The sequence below is a fragment of the Berghia stephanieae genome, chromosome 6 (assembly GCF_034508935.2).
Source record: "Berghia stephanieae isolate SIO BIC M18660-M18661 chromosome 6, UCSD_Bste_1.3, whole genome shotgun sequence".
NCBI classification, from domain to species: Eukaryota; Metazoa; Mollusca; class Gastropoda; order Nudibranchia; family Aeolidiidae; genus Berghia; species Berghia stephanieae.
The window spans coordinates 40,073,583-40,088,582 of record NC_088365.1 but is presented as its reverse complement, the minus strand read 5'-3'; the positions used below and the strand labels follow the sequence as shown (position 1 = coordinate 40,088,582).

The 15,000-nt window shown below is 35.8% G+C and overlaps 1 protein-coding gene across 2 annotated transcripts; it reads right to left on the bottom strand.

The window, feature by feature from the left end:
* Positions 1–3,911: 3,911 nt before the first annotated feature.
* On the bottom strand, positions 3,912–11,960 carry LOC144975024 (uncharacterized). Of its 2 annotated transcripts, XM_078918668.1 has the most exons (4): positions 11,845–11,960; positions 8,711–8,934; positions 7,442–7,534; positions 3,912–6,097 (listed from the first exon to the last, which is right to left on the bottom strand). In XM_078918668.1, exons 3-4 carry the CDS (start codon positions 7,530–7,532, stop codon positions 5,886–5,888), a joined length of 303 nt encoding a protein of 100 aa, XP_078774794.1. In that variant the 5' UTR covers positions 7,533–7,534; positions 8,711–8,934; positions 11,845–11,960; the 3' UTR covers positions 3,912–5,885. The 2 variants fall into 2 exon arrangements, with proteins under 2 accessions (XP_078774794.1, XP_078774795.1); XM_078918669.1 differs by lacking the exons at positions 8,711–8,934; positions 11,845–11,960 and having other exon boundaries at positions 7,442–7,606.
* Between the last annotated feature and the right edge of the window lie 3,040 nt (positions 11,961–15,000).

The following is a 15,000-nucleotide window of genomic DNA, read 5'->3' as shown; positions in this document are numbered from 1 at the left end:
AAAACTGAACAAGAATTCTCATGCCTGAGTCGGTTATCAAACAGAAAACAAAGGGGCATTAAAATTTTCTTTTTTTAACCCTATTCCACTCCATGGGGTGGTTTTACACCCCAGCCCTATGTTTTTCACCAATAACTTTTTTATTTTTTGAGCTAGAAAGTTGAAATTTTATGTAATCGCTAATTGTTATATGATAATGGTGACCACAAAGTATCATTTATATCAGTATAATATATTTTGGGTTATATAGGTATAAAATGTCAGATACCCTATTCATATCCGATGGGGTGTAAAACCACCCCATGACAATAAAGAGAGAAAAATGGAACATTCCTATTTCAATCCTATGGGGTGGTTTTACACCCCATCCTATGTATAGAGAAAACATGAGCAACTAAATCAAATACCTATATAAACAAGCAATAAACAGACAAGGATTTCATTCACCTATTTTGATAGTATTATATACATGTATATACAAAACACACATGAAATAGAAAAACAATAACACAATAAGTAAAACTGAGACCATAATGAGTTTTATTTTTAAAAAACCAAGTGAATTTTATTGAAATTAAATTTTATCTTTAGAACAAGTGAAATATAACACTGTGGCAACTATTTTATTTTAATTTTTGATATGTATGATATATTACACGCATATCAGTTAATTTTTTAAAAACATGAAACATGAATTAAATTTATTTCTTCTCGTAACCATCTGGAAGAAATGAGTTTCAAAATCAAAATTTAATAGGGTAACAACAAAAATATCAAGTCAAATGTAATAACATAATAACTTTAAAAAGGCATTATAACAGTATTAACGTTCATAACTTTGATAACAAAGCAAACTTACCAGTCAGAAAAGACTTTGAATGACGAGAATAGTGAAGAATGTAACATCGAGCAACATGGCAATCCCCTCCCCCTCCCTTCCTTTGGTCTACCAGGGTCCAGGGTCCAAAATATTTCTTTTTGTCTGTCTATCAGTTTGTCATCCTCTCTCAACTCTCTGCCTCCCATTATCTCCTGTTATCACTTTCAACAGGACTTGCATACGAGAAGTGAGTGCTCTTTACAAACATCTGCCACATGAACTGCTTGAAGTTCTAAATTTCCGGTCCTTCTTCCTTGGGCTGCCCTGGGTGGGGATCCTGACCTCCCATAGTGGGCAGGGGGGTACATACTGTGTCTTCTATCCCCTTATATCTGTTTTCCAACATGCTTTCTGTCTTTGTCTTGGAATGAGATTACTTAGTTTTTTTTCCTGGCCCTAGTCGGGGTCCTGGCTGGGAGGGAAACAGTCAAATGCATAGTTATTGTTTTGGGAGATGATATTTTTTTCCTTGTAAATCATCTCTCTGTTATGTATTAGTATATTTGTTATTTTTTAATGTATAATGTAAGCATTTGAGTGTGTTCCTCTTTGTTGGATTTTGTTCTTGTGTCCGGATGAGACTTATAGGTGATCTCAAACAAAGTACATTGGTGGTATGCTCTTGGAATCTTCATCTGATCCGTATTTGTTCCCAGTTCCCCTATGTCTTACTTTCTCTTGGATGCTTCAATTGTAATTCTAGAACCTTTTTACTATCCCATTTTCTTCCTTTTTACTGGCGCTGATATAACCTAAATGTGTTGCAAGCGCCGTAAAACCCTTAAAAACAAAAACAAACCTTGGGCTGCCCCAGCATCTCCCCTGCTCTCCTTTTCGCTTGTTTGATGGTGTACCACTAGCAGTTTGTCTCATTTGTTCAGCATGGTTTGGTCTTGTGATTTTCCATACTTCACAAACATGCTGGATTGAGAGTTCTAACATAATGTTAGGCTTCCTCAGCTTTGCTAATCTGCGAGATAGATGATCCTGCAATCGGCATCTTGCCAAGTCCTCCTGAAACTCTGCCATTCTCTTTTCCTGTGCGAGAGCGCTTTGTGGAAAAAATTTCCTATAAATTATTTGAGATGAAATTCCTACCGTGTCCAACAGGTTGTAAAAAATCACCATTGGCCACCTTTGGCACTTTCTTGTGGTTGTCAGACTGTGACACATCTGGTCAAATGTATCAACTCCACCTTTTGTTTGATTATAGTACTTCACCATTTCAGGTTTTCTTTTGGGCCCGTCATCAACATCCTTAGAATTGTGCATTGAACTCAAAACAATTACATTTTTCTTGTGGTTTGATTTATGGCTGACTAAAGACAAATCAAAGGTGAAAGCAAAGCTTGATTCTGATTTTTTCAAATCCTTGCCATATTTAAATTTCTCAGGAAGAAAACGTTTGTCTCTACGAACTGTCCCAACTCCTGTCAATCCTTGCTTTCTGAGCCATAACAAAAGCTCTTTGTCCGTGAAAAAAAATATCAAAAGTACATCTTTCTACCACTTTTGCAATATGGCATAGCTAATTCCTTGACAGTTTCTCTTCCTAAATTTGTCCTCCTTTCTCCATATTTTCCAAGATAGGGAATTGCTTTCAGTGGATAAGCAGTCTTAGAATCACATATCCAGAATATTTTCAATCCATACTTATCCGGTTTGCTTGGTAAATATTGAAGAAACTTGACTCTCCCCCTCCATGGGATTAATTGCTCATCCACTGTAAGTGTAAGGTTCATGTCTGGAGTATATATCTTAGAAAGTTGATTGTTGATGGTATCAAAAAGATCCCTGATTGGCGCAAAAACATCCCTGGCCCTTCTGACTGTTCGAGTAGTCCTGTCGTCAAACCTTAGAGCATTTGTTAGGTTCAGAAAACGCTTCATTGCTCTGGCCACAGGGTCTGCTGCAATGCCGCTCCATATTCTGTAAGCTTGGTGCATTTGAATGACTTGAATATGCTACATTGGGATCATAAATGAGGGAAGATTCATAATTGAGATCAGCAAGGTCTTCGCGGCACACATCTGTAGAGAATGATGTAAATAAATGGAAAATATGATACAGTAATTGAAAGAACAGGGTGTTCTGTTTGCATACTTACTATACATGAATTTCTCAATATATATTAGAATTGGATTTACCGACTACATGTTCGTTGATTAAAATACATCTTTCCGGAAGTGAATCCAGAGTAGACCCTATACTAGAAGTGCTTTACGTGACCCTATATGCTCAAAATTGTACAGTAGATAAGCTTCTCAAACCAAAGACACACAGTTATTTTATCAGCTCCCTGCCAGACGTGGCATATTATAGGAAAGTGATACGGCTGGCTGGCCTGGTGTCTGTCAACACTTACTGGCTAAGATTTGTGCTACACTGCATGTCTGAGTCTGATTCGCAGAAATAATTGTCAAAGTAGTGCAGTATCTTTATGTGACCTATAGTAGTTGAAAGAGAGGTTAACCCTAACAAAACAAAACAAACAAGAATAGATTCAGAATAAGGGACTTACCTGATGTAGAGTTGAAACTTCTTTCTAAGAGTGATGGATCTGAAAGATGAACTAGCTGGAGATCAATAAAGTCTGAACTGTTTTCATCAGTTGTTGAGGGCCCTTGAAATGCTTGAAAAACATTCCTATTTGCATCCGCCGCCATTTTCACTTCGTTTTGATTTTATCGTAATGAATGAATCAAATTAATATTCAAAACAAAATAGAACAACCTTAGGAACAGGGAGATAGGAACATCTGCTCCGTGTTGTAATTATTGTAAAAGGAACATGTGACAAACAGGAAGGGGAAGGAATGAAAAAGTTGGATCAGAGTCATGGTGTGGAAAATGTAAAAAATAAAAATAGAACAAGCTGTGAAACAAAACTCTATTTTAGTATCTCTATTCTTTGCACTAATTATGGTAAAAACTGGTGGCATGAATAATAATAATAATAATAATAATAATAATAATAACAATAATAATAATAAAAGCAATAATAATAATAGTTCTTTTCATATTTTCCTATATATTAACTTAGGGGTGCAAAACCACCCCATTGGATAAGAATAGGGTAAAAAGCTTTTTTCTTACCATTTGACTAGGGGTGTAAAACCACCCCAATGGAAAAGAATAGGGTAACTCACATTTTTTCTTATCATTGGAATAGGGGTGTAAATCCACCCCATGGGGTATGAATAGGACTATGAAAATTGGGAGTGGAATAGGGTTAAGGTCATTAAAATCCTGAGTTGAGCAATCAAATTTTAACTGCCCTATTGTCATAAGACAATTACATATTGTAAGACCTTTTGTATAAATCATTATACCAGCCGCTTAGCCAAAGCCCAGGATAGTCCCAAGTTACATTTGTGATAAGGGTCTTAAATCGCCATGCCACTGTACAAGTTTGTGACAATAGGCCAAAATAACAATCTGTATTTATTCCAAAGGATTTGTTCTACCAATAACATAAGGAACAATGGAGTGATTGTAGTAAAAAAAGGCCTTAAACACTGCATGCATGCGATTTTAAGTAAATTTTAACAAAAACATATCAGCTCTATCAAAAGTACAGATTGAGATAAATACAGGACTAAAACCCCTCTAAATAACAATTAGAAAATCTCAAGAACCATTTTAAAAAAATGGTTTTAAGGCAATTCATAAGACAGGTTTTAACTGCGATTTTCTAAGATACTATGAGGCCAATTTTTTCTACACTATGGACAAATGTATTGCAACATGTCTCCATGGATTGCTTTAAACCATTTTAAAAATTGACTCAAAATACATGTGATTGAATTAATATTCAAATTCAAGACATTAGAAACCAATTGGGTCATGGATAGAAACTAAATGATGATGTCATTTGTGAACGCTCCCAGCTGTGATTTTCATACATGAATTAATTTCCTATAACTGTCATCTGCATTTTTTGCGGCCGCAAATCAGGGCGATCCGCAAATTTCCCAAAATTGGCAAATCGTGGCAAATTTTGGGAAAATTGGCAAATCGCGTGGCAAATTTTGGGAAAAAAAAAGAAGCGAAAACAAAATAACAAAAAAGAAAGTGCGAAACTTGAGAAATGTTGCAGCTTTGCCTGGGCCCAAACCAAGGGAAGCTACTCTCTACGGATAATGATCTCATGCTCGCAGTGTATCTGCATACACTGCAATTCCCAATTTTTGTGATATTCCTCAGCATGAGTTCACGAGGTATATTGAGAAACTGGGGCCCAGTGCTGTGAAAGAGTCTGATACTGGAATTATACATCTGACCCTATTTTGGAAGTCTGTGGCAGATTATGTTCTAGCTCTCGCTGCATTGGCGTCCCGGTATGCCTTCTCAACATGCTCGTCAGCTGATGCTGAGCGAAGTTTTTCTCTTTACAATCTTGTCTTGTCTTCCAGAAGACGTAGACTCACAGAAAACAACATCAATGGACTAGTTTTCCTTTACTACAATAAGTTTATCGATGCCTCTTTTTTTGAGTAGTAAAAGAAAACTAGGCCTTTGATGAGTCTGACTGAAAGTGTACGTTTGTTTGTGTGTGTGTGTGTGTGATTGTCTAAAAGTTTGGGCGCATAAATCGCTTTACATTGTGTAAATTAATAAATGTAGCCTCCTTGAATGTAATAAATTGTCTTTTATAAATTGTTTTTTTCTGTATTGCGTGTTAATTTTTACTGAAACGCTTAGTTCTCCTCGGCAAATTTTTTGGCAAATTTTGGTCTTTTTGGCAAATTTCTTGGCAAATTTTGGGGGTTTTTTGGGCAAATTTTAGGTCCCAATTTGGCAAAAAGTGCAGATGACAGCTATAATATCAAAACATATAAAAAGAGTAATTTAATTATAAGTAGTGTCATAATTAAGATGCCTCATCTTAAATTTCATGTATTCAATTTTTATGGTATTTTGTTCACCCATGGAGTTGGTTTTTTTTTATAATGGAGTATTTCCGACTGCAGCCATTGATCCACTAATGGATTGTCAGTGATCTGTCATCTCCTCTTGGGGCCAGCTTGTCGTAATCTTTGGCTGATGCCATCTGAGGCATTCCACTCCTCTGGTGTATGGGGAAGAGTTTCTGTTGTCTCCTCTTGAAAGTGATTTGACAAATCATCTACTACAACTACTGACTCCACCACAGAGCAATCAACAAAACTGATTTCATTAATCTCATTCATATCCATCTGTCTGGCTAGTGTTGAAGCTGTGGAGGAAAAAAAATCTTTAGAACATCTTTTTCACTGCATTGAAACAAAACATGTTTATATCTGTGAATTATGAAACTGGCCACATTATGAAATCAAGTGGTGCTGAAATCAAAAACGTCATTTCATTTTGAAACTTCTCTGATCCCACATAGTCTTCAGGTCAAAGTCAGAATTTGGAAAGATAAAAACTTTTGAACAATGTTATCTCCTTAAGCAACATGAAATGCTGGCCATTTAATTAAGATGATTTTAGAACTACATCCCACTTTTTAAACAAATCCTGATAAACTGTTTGTCAGTGCTTAAAAGTATTATAAATATATTTGAGAAAACAATGGACTCAGCAACAGTATGCATTTTTGTTTTATTTCCTTGTAAATCATCTTTTTGTTTGAGTATTTTTCTCTAAGGGGGAACCAGTATTTTTTTTTACATATGTAATATGTGATAAGTAAGCATTTGAGTGTGTTCCTCTTAATGGGGACCTGTGCTTGTGCCTGGACGACACTTTTAGGTGACTTCAAACTAAGTCCACCGATGGCATGCTCTTGGAATCTACATCCATCCCATATAAGAACCATTCCCTTTTTGTTTTACTTATTAGTGCTTTGAATTGTTAATCTAGAATTGCTTGACTATCCATTTGCATCCTTTTTACTGGTGCTGAAATGACCTAAATATGTCGCAAGCAATTAAAAACAGAAGAGGATTTATAATTCTAGAACATTTTGCTATCCCATTTTCTTCCTTTTTACTGGCACTGATATGACCTTAATGTGTTGCAAGCGCCGTAAAACCATTAAAAACAAACAAATAAAGAATGTTGATTAAACAAAATCACACAACCACACTTATGTTATACTTCGTGGTCCCACTGTCACTTCAATGTCCCCCATTTTGACCAACTTGTTAGCCGTGATATTCCTTTCAGACCTTCAGTACTGTTGTCAATGTTAAATACACTGTTAGTGGCTATGTGGTCTTGTGGTATGACACTCGTTTTCGGATCGGAAGGTCCTGGCCCTGAGCCTCGCTCGGCGCATAGTTGAGTCCTTGGAAAAGACTCTTTACTCACATTCTCTCACCGTACTCAGGTGTAAAATGAGTACCTGGCCGTTAACAGTGTTGTCTCTGTCCGAAAAATTGTAATATCGCCTAACAGACGTCATGTCCCGTTCTAAATGTTGCTGTTGGTCAGGGACCCCTTGTAAAGCGCTTTGAGCACGTTTTGTGTTTATTGCTATATATACAAAAGCTCATTTAAAAAAAATTTTCTGTAGTCTTTCGGGTGAAATTCTATTGATAATTTAATGACTTTGTAGCAAAAGAATTATGCTTACTGATTATGGTGTAATCTCCAAGATTACAGTCAGATATGTCAATAATATTTCTGGCTGGACTGGGATTCGGAACCAAACTCTCAGTGCCCATTACTGTAAAGAAAATTGTTGATAAATTTGAATTAAATGAAGTATAGAATTCACAAGTTGCACTTCAAGTCCAGATTACCCATTACAAACTTACTGAGGAGGAGCACAGTGGTGTTTTTTTTTAAAGGTGAATTGTTATGAAATTATAATGATTTTAATTCTATTTATATCAATTTTAATATGATACGATATCAATTGATTTTTAATGTAAAATTTGCATCATATAATTACGGGTCTCTGGCTCTTTTTTTTTAACCATTAAATGCATCCAAGTGTAATCTTATCTTCTGATCTTGAGACCCATGAATCCCAGAAATAACAAATCTGCTGGGAATTGAACCCATGACACTTTGATTCATATGCAAGCATGATAACTCGCTGTGCCATTGGCTTGCCCTAAATAAAACACTAAATGAAACAAAATAAATCTTTACAGGACCCAACTCCAAAGTGGAATTTCAATACAATGTTGCGTGATGCCACTTTGACGATTTGTGATAAAAAATACATGGCAATCCCTTATGACACAAAAGCTCTTGCTCCATCACTTATTTCAAATTTGAAATATTCATATAATTTTGTCAGCTACTTCAGGATTGCTGGTGTAAAGTAAATTTCAAGATTTTAACTACCATTGAATTATTAAATGTGAATAATCTTGTTTTGATACTCGACTTCAGCCTTCATTTATTCTTTTAATGTTTTTAAAATTGATAAAAAATCAAGAGGAAACGTGTCCCAGAGGCAGTTGTTAGATATGCAATAGAGGTGATATACTTTTGAGACTTAACTACCAAAAGAGGATAGTTATGTTAGAGAAAAATGAATCAGTGCATAGGCAATTGTAAGGATGTCAATATTAGACGATCACAAAAGATGCATGCATACATAGTACAAATTACTTGTTTAAAATATTGTAAGGTACTATCTGTATTCATGTCAGGCAGCATCAGAGACCAGCGATCACATCGTCCTCCACTGTCCAGTCACTTAACTTGAAGGTGGCTATGAAACCGTCCTTAGGGTGGAGGAAGACTTTAGAAGCTGGGTTGACGAAATAAATTTGGAGGTGTAGCCATATGCTACTACTACTACTTTATTCATGGAATGCCTAGATGACAGCCTTTTACATTTGTATACAGAACAATGTATGGAACTATTATAATTGCAGAAATTTACCTTGAATACCATCAACAATGTTACTACACTCGCCAATAATGACGAGTACCGGTACTTGTTCAGTAAAGATTGAAGAGGGTCCTGGTTTCCCCCTCCAGTCTGCTTTACATAATCAACATGACTTTGGACTATTCTTTTCGTGTCCTTGAATTTTTTTTTTAGCTCCATCACCGAACGGTTTTTGAGAATTCCGCATTGATTCTCATTCTGATCTTTTCCCAAACCTGAAAATGAAAAAGGAGAAAAAAAATATGTAAATCAACGATTATGTAATGAGATTGTTGAGGACATTCATTTTGCACTGGAATCAGTTCTATTGATTGCTTTTTGTTGCCATAAAATCTTTATTTATTATTATGGTTGTAGCAAACTTTACTTTTATAATTAGTCTGTTTGTTTGTTTGTTTGTTTTTAAGGGTTTTACAGCGCTTGCAACACATTTAGGTTATATCAGCGCCAGTAAAAAGGAAGAAAATGGGATAGTAAAAAGTTCTAGAATTACAGTTAAAGCACCCAAGAGAAAGTAAGACAAAGGGGAATTGAGAATAAATAGGGATCAGATGTAGATTCCAAGAGCATACCACCAATGTACTTAGTTTGAAATCACCTACAAGTCTCATCCAGACACACGCACAAAATCCAACAAAGAGGAACACACTCAAATGCCTACATTATACATTCAAAATAAAAATAATAATACATAACAGAGAGATGATTTACAAGGAAAAAAATATCATCTCCCAAAACAATAACTATGCATTTGACTGTTTCCCTCCCAGCCAGGATTCCGGCCAGTGCCAGGACAAAACCAAGTAATCTCATTCCGAGACAAAGACAGAAAGCATGTTGGATAACAGATATAGGGGGATAGAAGACACAGTATGTACCTCTCTGCCCGCTATGGGAGGTCAGGATCCCCACCCAGTAATTAGTCTGTATCCTTTAAATTATTTGCATAAAAAATGTCATGCTTTTGAGTGTAGATTATTATCAGTCATACCTCTTAAATTGGCATTTTATCATTAAATATTTGTAGGGTCTGACTGGAGAGGGTGAAGATTTATTTCTTGCTTATCAAATGTACTCGGGTAGGTCGCCCTAAATCTGTATGCTTTTCTATACCTCAAATTCCAACAGCTCTAACTGCAATTATTTGACATCTTTTGTTAGTTTGATGTAAATACATATGAGGTATTATCAGTTAACCTTGCTTAAAAACCGAAAATAGATACCAAACCCCCTCACCCCAAATATGTATGCTCATGCCCCAAACCCGTAAACGGCTTGCCCTAAACCAGTACAGCATTAAATTAGTCTCCTAATTTTTCAAAATTTCATAATTTTTTTAATATGATAATGTTGTGGTAGAATTTCATTTATAATTAGTTTTTAAAAATATTTTCTAAAAGACAAAAAAAATAAAAAAATTGAGCATATATAAAGAGCATTATCCTAGCATTTACGTTTGTTGCGGTTATAACTTTTGACGCATTAGCGATTTTCTGTTATTTTTTGCACTGAAAAAAAAAAAAAATTATAAATAAAGACACCGCTTGGGAATTTTTTTTAAAAAGAAAAAAAAAACAACCTTTTACTTTTAGAAAGAAGTTTATTTTCACTTCCACTTCATTTCGAATTTTTCTGGTTGACTTGTTCTAAATATTCAAGTGAGTTGAAAGCTTAAAACTTTTGTCATTTTTTGTGGCAACTGACACAGATGCTAGATTGTATACTGCTAAACATGCTCAAAGCTCTGTAAGGGGCTCCAAGCCAATAGCAACACCGCAATATCACAACTTTTCCCCGACAGAGTCATTACTTTTAATGGCCAATTACTCAATAAGGAGCCTTTTCCAATGACTCGACTTTGAACCACTCTGGGAGGGACTTGAATCTTGGGCCTACGGGTCCAAATGCAAGTGTCATACTACAAGACAACAAAGCCCCGACTTAGTAGGGGCAAAGAGGAAGGGTGAAATTTATTGCCTAACCTCCGCACTACACTACATCGATTTATATTGTTTATTGATAAATTATGGGTGCCATGTCGGCTATTATGATGCTTTAAAATTTTCATTGAACATGCCAACCTGTTTTTTTTTTGTTTTTTTTTTCATTAATTTTTTTTTTTTTTTTTTTTAGAAACCCGAGACCGGGTTGCCACCTTGCCTGTTCTTGCCAAGTAGGTAGTAAAAGGGTGGATCAGAGAGCAAAGCAGGGAGATAGGAATTAGATAAACACGAGGTATACAAATACAAAGCAACATTGTGAGTGACAGGGACCTACAGTAGGCACTTGCAAGAATTTTTCAAAATAGTGGCTATGGGTATTAATTTAGCGTAGAAAAATAAAGGGGAGTGAAACATTAACTAGAGTGAAAAAAGTATCGCTCTATCTCAACTGGTTAAAAAGTTATGACCGTTTATGTGGAGGAAAATCTCTATATAGCTTAATAGGAAAAAAATGTGACGAAAGCACAGCATCCCAATGCATAATCAAGCATAATTCAGAAACAGCTTCAGATACAACTTTGAAATTTTTACATGTGGTAAATCATCTCTGTAATACATTGCAAACAGAAAATGAATTATTTATTGAGAAAGAAAAGTATAGTTTAGAGCTGAGACAGCTGAAATCAAGGAAAAATAGATCACGACATACAAATGAATGACCTATTGGAATTTTGGAAAAGTCAATAATAAAATATTTATTCACATGAAGATAAACCAAATACACCACTGAATCGGCGTCATTTAGTTGTTCACTTTGAATTTTTCAAAATGAAAATAGACCTCATAAAAGCAAAGATATGGACTGACAAATGTTTGAGGTGGTGTATTAGCCTACAGTCTAGTCCTACAGATGCCCAGTGTCAGGCAGTGACCGTGCTGTAGCCTATTTTTATTTCATTTCATGATAGACCAAATACACCACTGAATCGGCGTCATTTAGTTGTTCACTTTGAACTTTTCATAATGAAAATAGACCTCATAAAAGCAAAGATATGGACTGACAAATGTTTGAGGTGGTGTATTAGCCTACAGTCCTACAGCCTACAGATGCCCAATGTCAGTGACCGTGCTATAGCCTATTTTTATTTCATTTCATTAGTGACAAAGAAAAAATATATGTACTTCTCTTTTTTTCGCACTGTCACGGAGTGCTGCAATCTCGACATAATTGTATTTTCCAGGAGGGCTGCAGTTTCAGGGTTTGAAAAGTTATAGTTTTTCTCTTGTTGAGCTCCATTTTCGTCATTGAATTTCAAAAGGAAATAGAATCTAAATAAAACGAAAGCGGATGTGGCGCTGATTAAATCTTTTGCGTCAGAAGAACCCAAACAGCAGCACAAAACAACCGATAGAGTCAAGAGCTAGGTCAGGACTTGCCACGCCCATTTCTAGGCGAAAGCCCAGCTAGTCCGAGACTAAATAATGCTCATTGAATCCGATTTTTTTTAGACACTTACTAAGCTTGGGCTAAAGACTAGCTAGTCATTTACTAGACTAGTAAATTACTAAAGTTAGTCCGCGTTCATTATAACGGGCCAGGCAGGTTTAAAAATGGGTCAGGGAGGTTCCTCCATGTCTACCGTCTCACGCTGATTCGTGGAGAAAAATTATCACGTGACAGTACTATTTTTACGTGTCGTTTTGACACGCAAGCGTTTTATATGAACCGTAGGGAAACTCACCTGATCAAGTTGTTGGGAACGCTGACTCCACGCGGACTCAAAACTAGGATTGACCACCACTAACCTCCACTTGCAACAACTGCCACTACAGCTACTGCTGCTGCTGCTACTACGACTACTACTACTACTACTACTACTACTACTACTACTACTACTACTACTACTACTACTACTACTACTACTACTACTACTTCTACTACTATAAAACTACTACTACTACTACTACTACTACTACTACTACTACTACTACTACTACTACTACTACTACTACTACTACCACCACCACCACCACTACTACTACTATCACTACTATCATTACTATTACTAATACTACTACTGCTGCTACTACTACTACTAATACTGCTACTACTATTACTACTACTACTACTACTACTACTACTACTACTACTACTACTACTACTACTACTACTACTACTACTACTACTATTACTACTACTACCACTACGACTACAACTACTACTACTACTACTACTACTACTACTACTACTACTGTTCATACTACTACAACTACAACGCACCGTTTTTATGCACCTCCGTTGGCGGTGATGGTTAATTAATGAAAATGTTACTGCATACGACCATGAGGTTTAAATAATTTTAGATTGTAGTTTAGCACGCTGCTTAGTGATTACCGATGTACGTTTATACAATGATAATAAATTAAAGAATATTCTCAATAATTTAAAAAATCAAAGGTAAAGAGAGACATGGCACAAAAACACTGATCTTAAATAAATAAAGAATTTTAGAAAATTATTTTTTTAAACACGATAAAAAGTTTTTGAAAAAAAAAAAAACATGTCTTTCTCAATAAAGTAAACTTTTAAAAAAATATATGTTTACAATGGGAATCGAACCCAGTACTTTCCACTGCGCTACGAAGCCACCTAACTGTCCATCACATTTAATAAGGTCTTTCTAAGACATTATTTTACCTTCAATGCAACTTCTATTTTCTGGTTCTATATTTCGATTTTTTTTTAGTTTATTATTATTTTTGTATAAATTTATTAACAAAAACATCCTACATATGTCACAATATAACTTTTGCCATGTCCGAATACAGAAACACAATATCGCTGATGAAATTGGGTGGAATGCGCATATTGACGGAGGTGCATAAAAGATACACCGTCAACGGAGGTGTATAAAAACACTACGTTTAAAAAAAAAAAAAATTTTGTTGTATTTTTGCAGCAGTTATAAATTTACCAATCACAGTTGTGCAATAATTTATCACTTAAATATAGTAATAGACCTACAGAGATGGATCCTACAATGCATTTGATTTGTGTAACGTACTGTTTCTGCATCTATCCACACTAGCTACCACTGTAGACACATTTCAAGACAACAATAGTGTGGTCTAATTTCCTTTGCTTCAAAATTCAACTACAGTATTATAGTATTTTATCAAATATTTTTAAAAAGTATGTTATCTTCTTCTCATTCTTCTTCGTCTTAACAATCAAAAATACGGTAGGCGTACATTGTGTAGTGTCAAGATATGAAGTGAGTAGAAAAGTGCCAGAAGACAATAGAGAATAAAAATTTTTTTTTTTTTTTTTTTTTTTTTTTTTTTTTTTTTCGCGGCGGTGGTGGGGTTTGAACCTGCGACCTTATTGGTACGACAACTCCGCCTGGCAGGTGAGAGCGTGGCTCTACCGTGTGAGCTATCCACGAACACAAAATATTCGTTTCAAACCCAAAGTCATTTCTAGATCCCTCTCTCACCCACTTCTTGAGATCGCCGATTCGTTCACCACCATCGCGAAGTAATTTTGACCAGCAGTTAAGCTTAATAGCCAATATTCTCATCGCAAACATATAACATAGAAACGATTGAGACATGGAGTATGCTCCGGTGTATGGGGTGAATTTTTAATTCAGAAAAGTGAGTGGAGCAGGCACTTATGTTGGTAACAACAAGATATGAAGTGAGTAGAAAAGTGCCAGAAGACAATAGAGAATAAAATTTTTTTTTTTTTTTTTTTTTTTTTTTTCGCGGCGGTGGTGGGGTTTGAACCTGCGACCTTATTGGTACGACAACTCCGCCTGGCAGGTGAGAGCGTGGCTCTACCGTGTGAGCTATCCACGAACACAAAATATTCGTTTCAAACCCAAAGTCATTTCTAGATCCCTCTCTCACCCACTTCTTGAGATCGCCGATTCGTTCACCACCATGTTCTATGTTATATGTTTGTGATGAGAATATTGGCTATTAAGCTTAACTGCTGGTCAAAATTACTTCGCGATGGTGGTGAACGAATCGGCGATCTCAAGAAGTGGGTGAGAGAGGGATCTAGAAATGACTTTGGGTTTGAAACGAATATTTTGTGTTCGTGGATAGCTCACACGGTAGAGCCACGCTCTCACCTGCCAGGCGGAGTTGTCGTACCAATAAGGTCGCAGGTTCAAACCCCACCACCGCCGCGAAAAAAAAAAAAAAAAAAAAAAAATTTGTTTATTCTCTATTGTCTTCTGGCACTTTTCTACTCACTTCATATCTTGTTGTTACCAACATAAGTGCCTGCTCCACTCACTTTTCTGAATTAAAAATTCACCCCATACACCG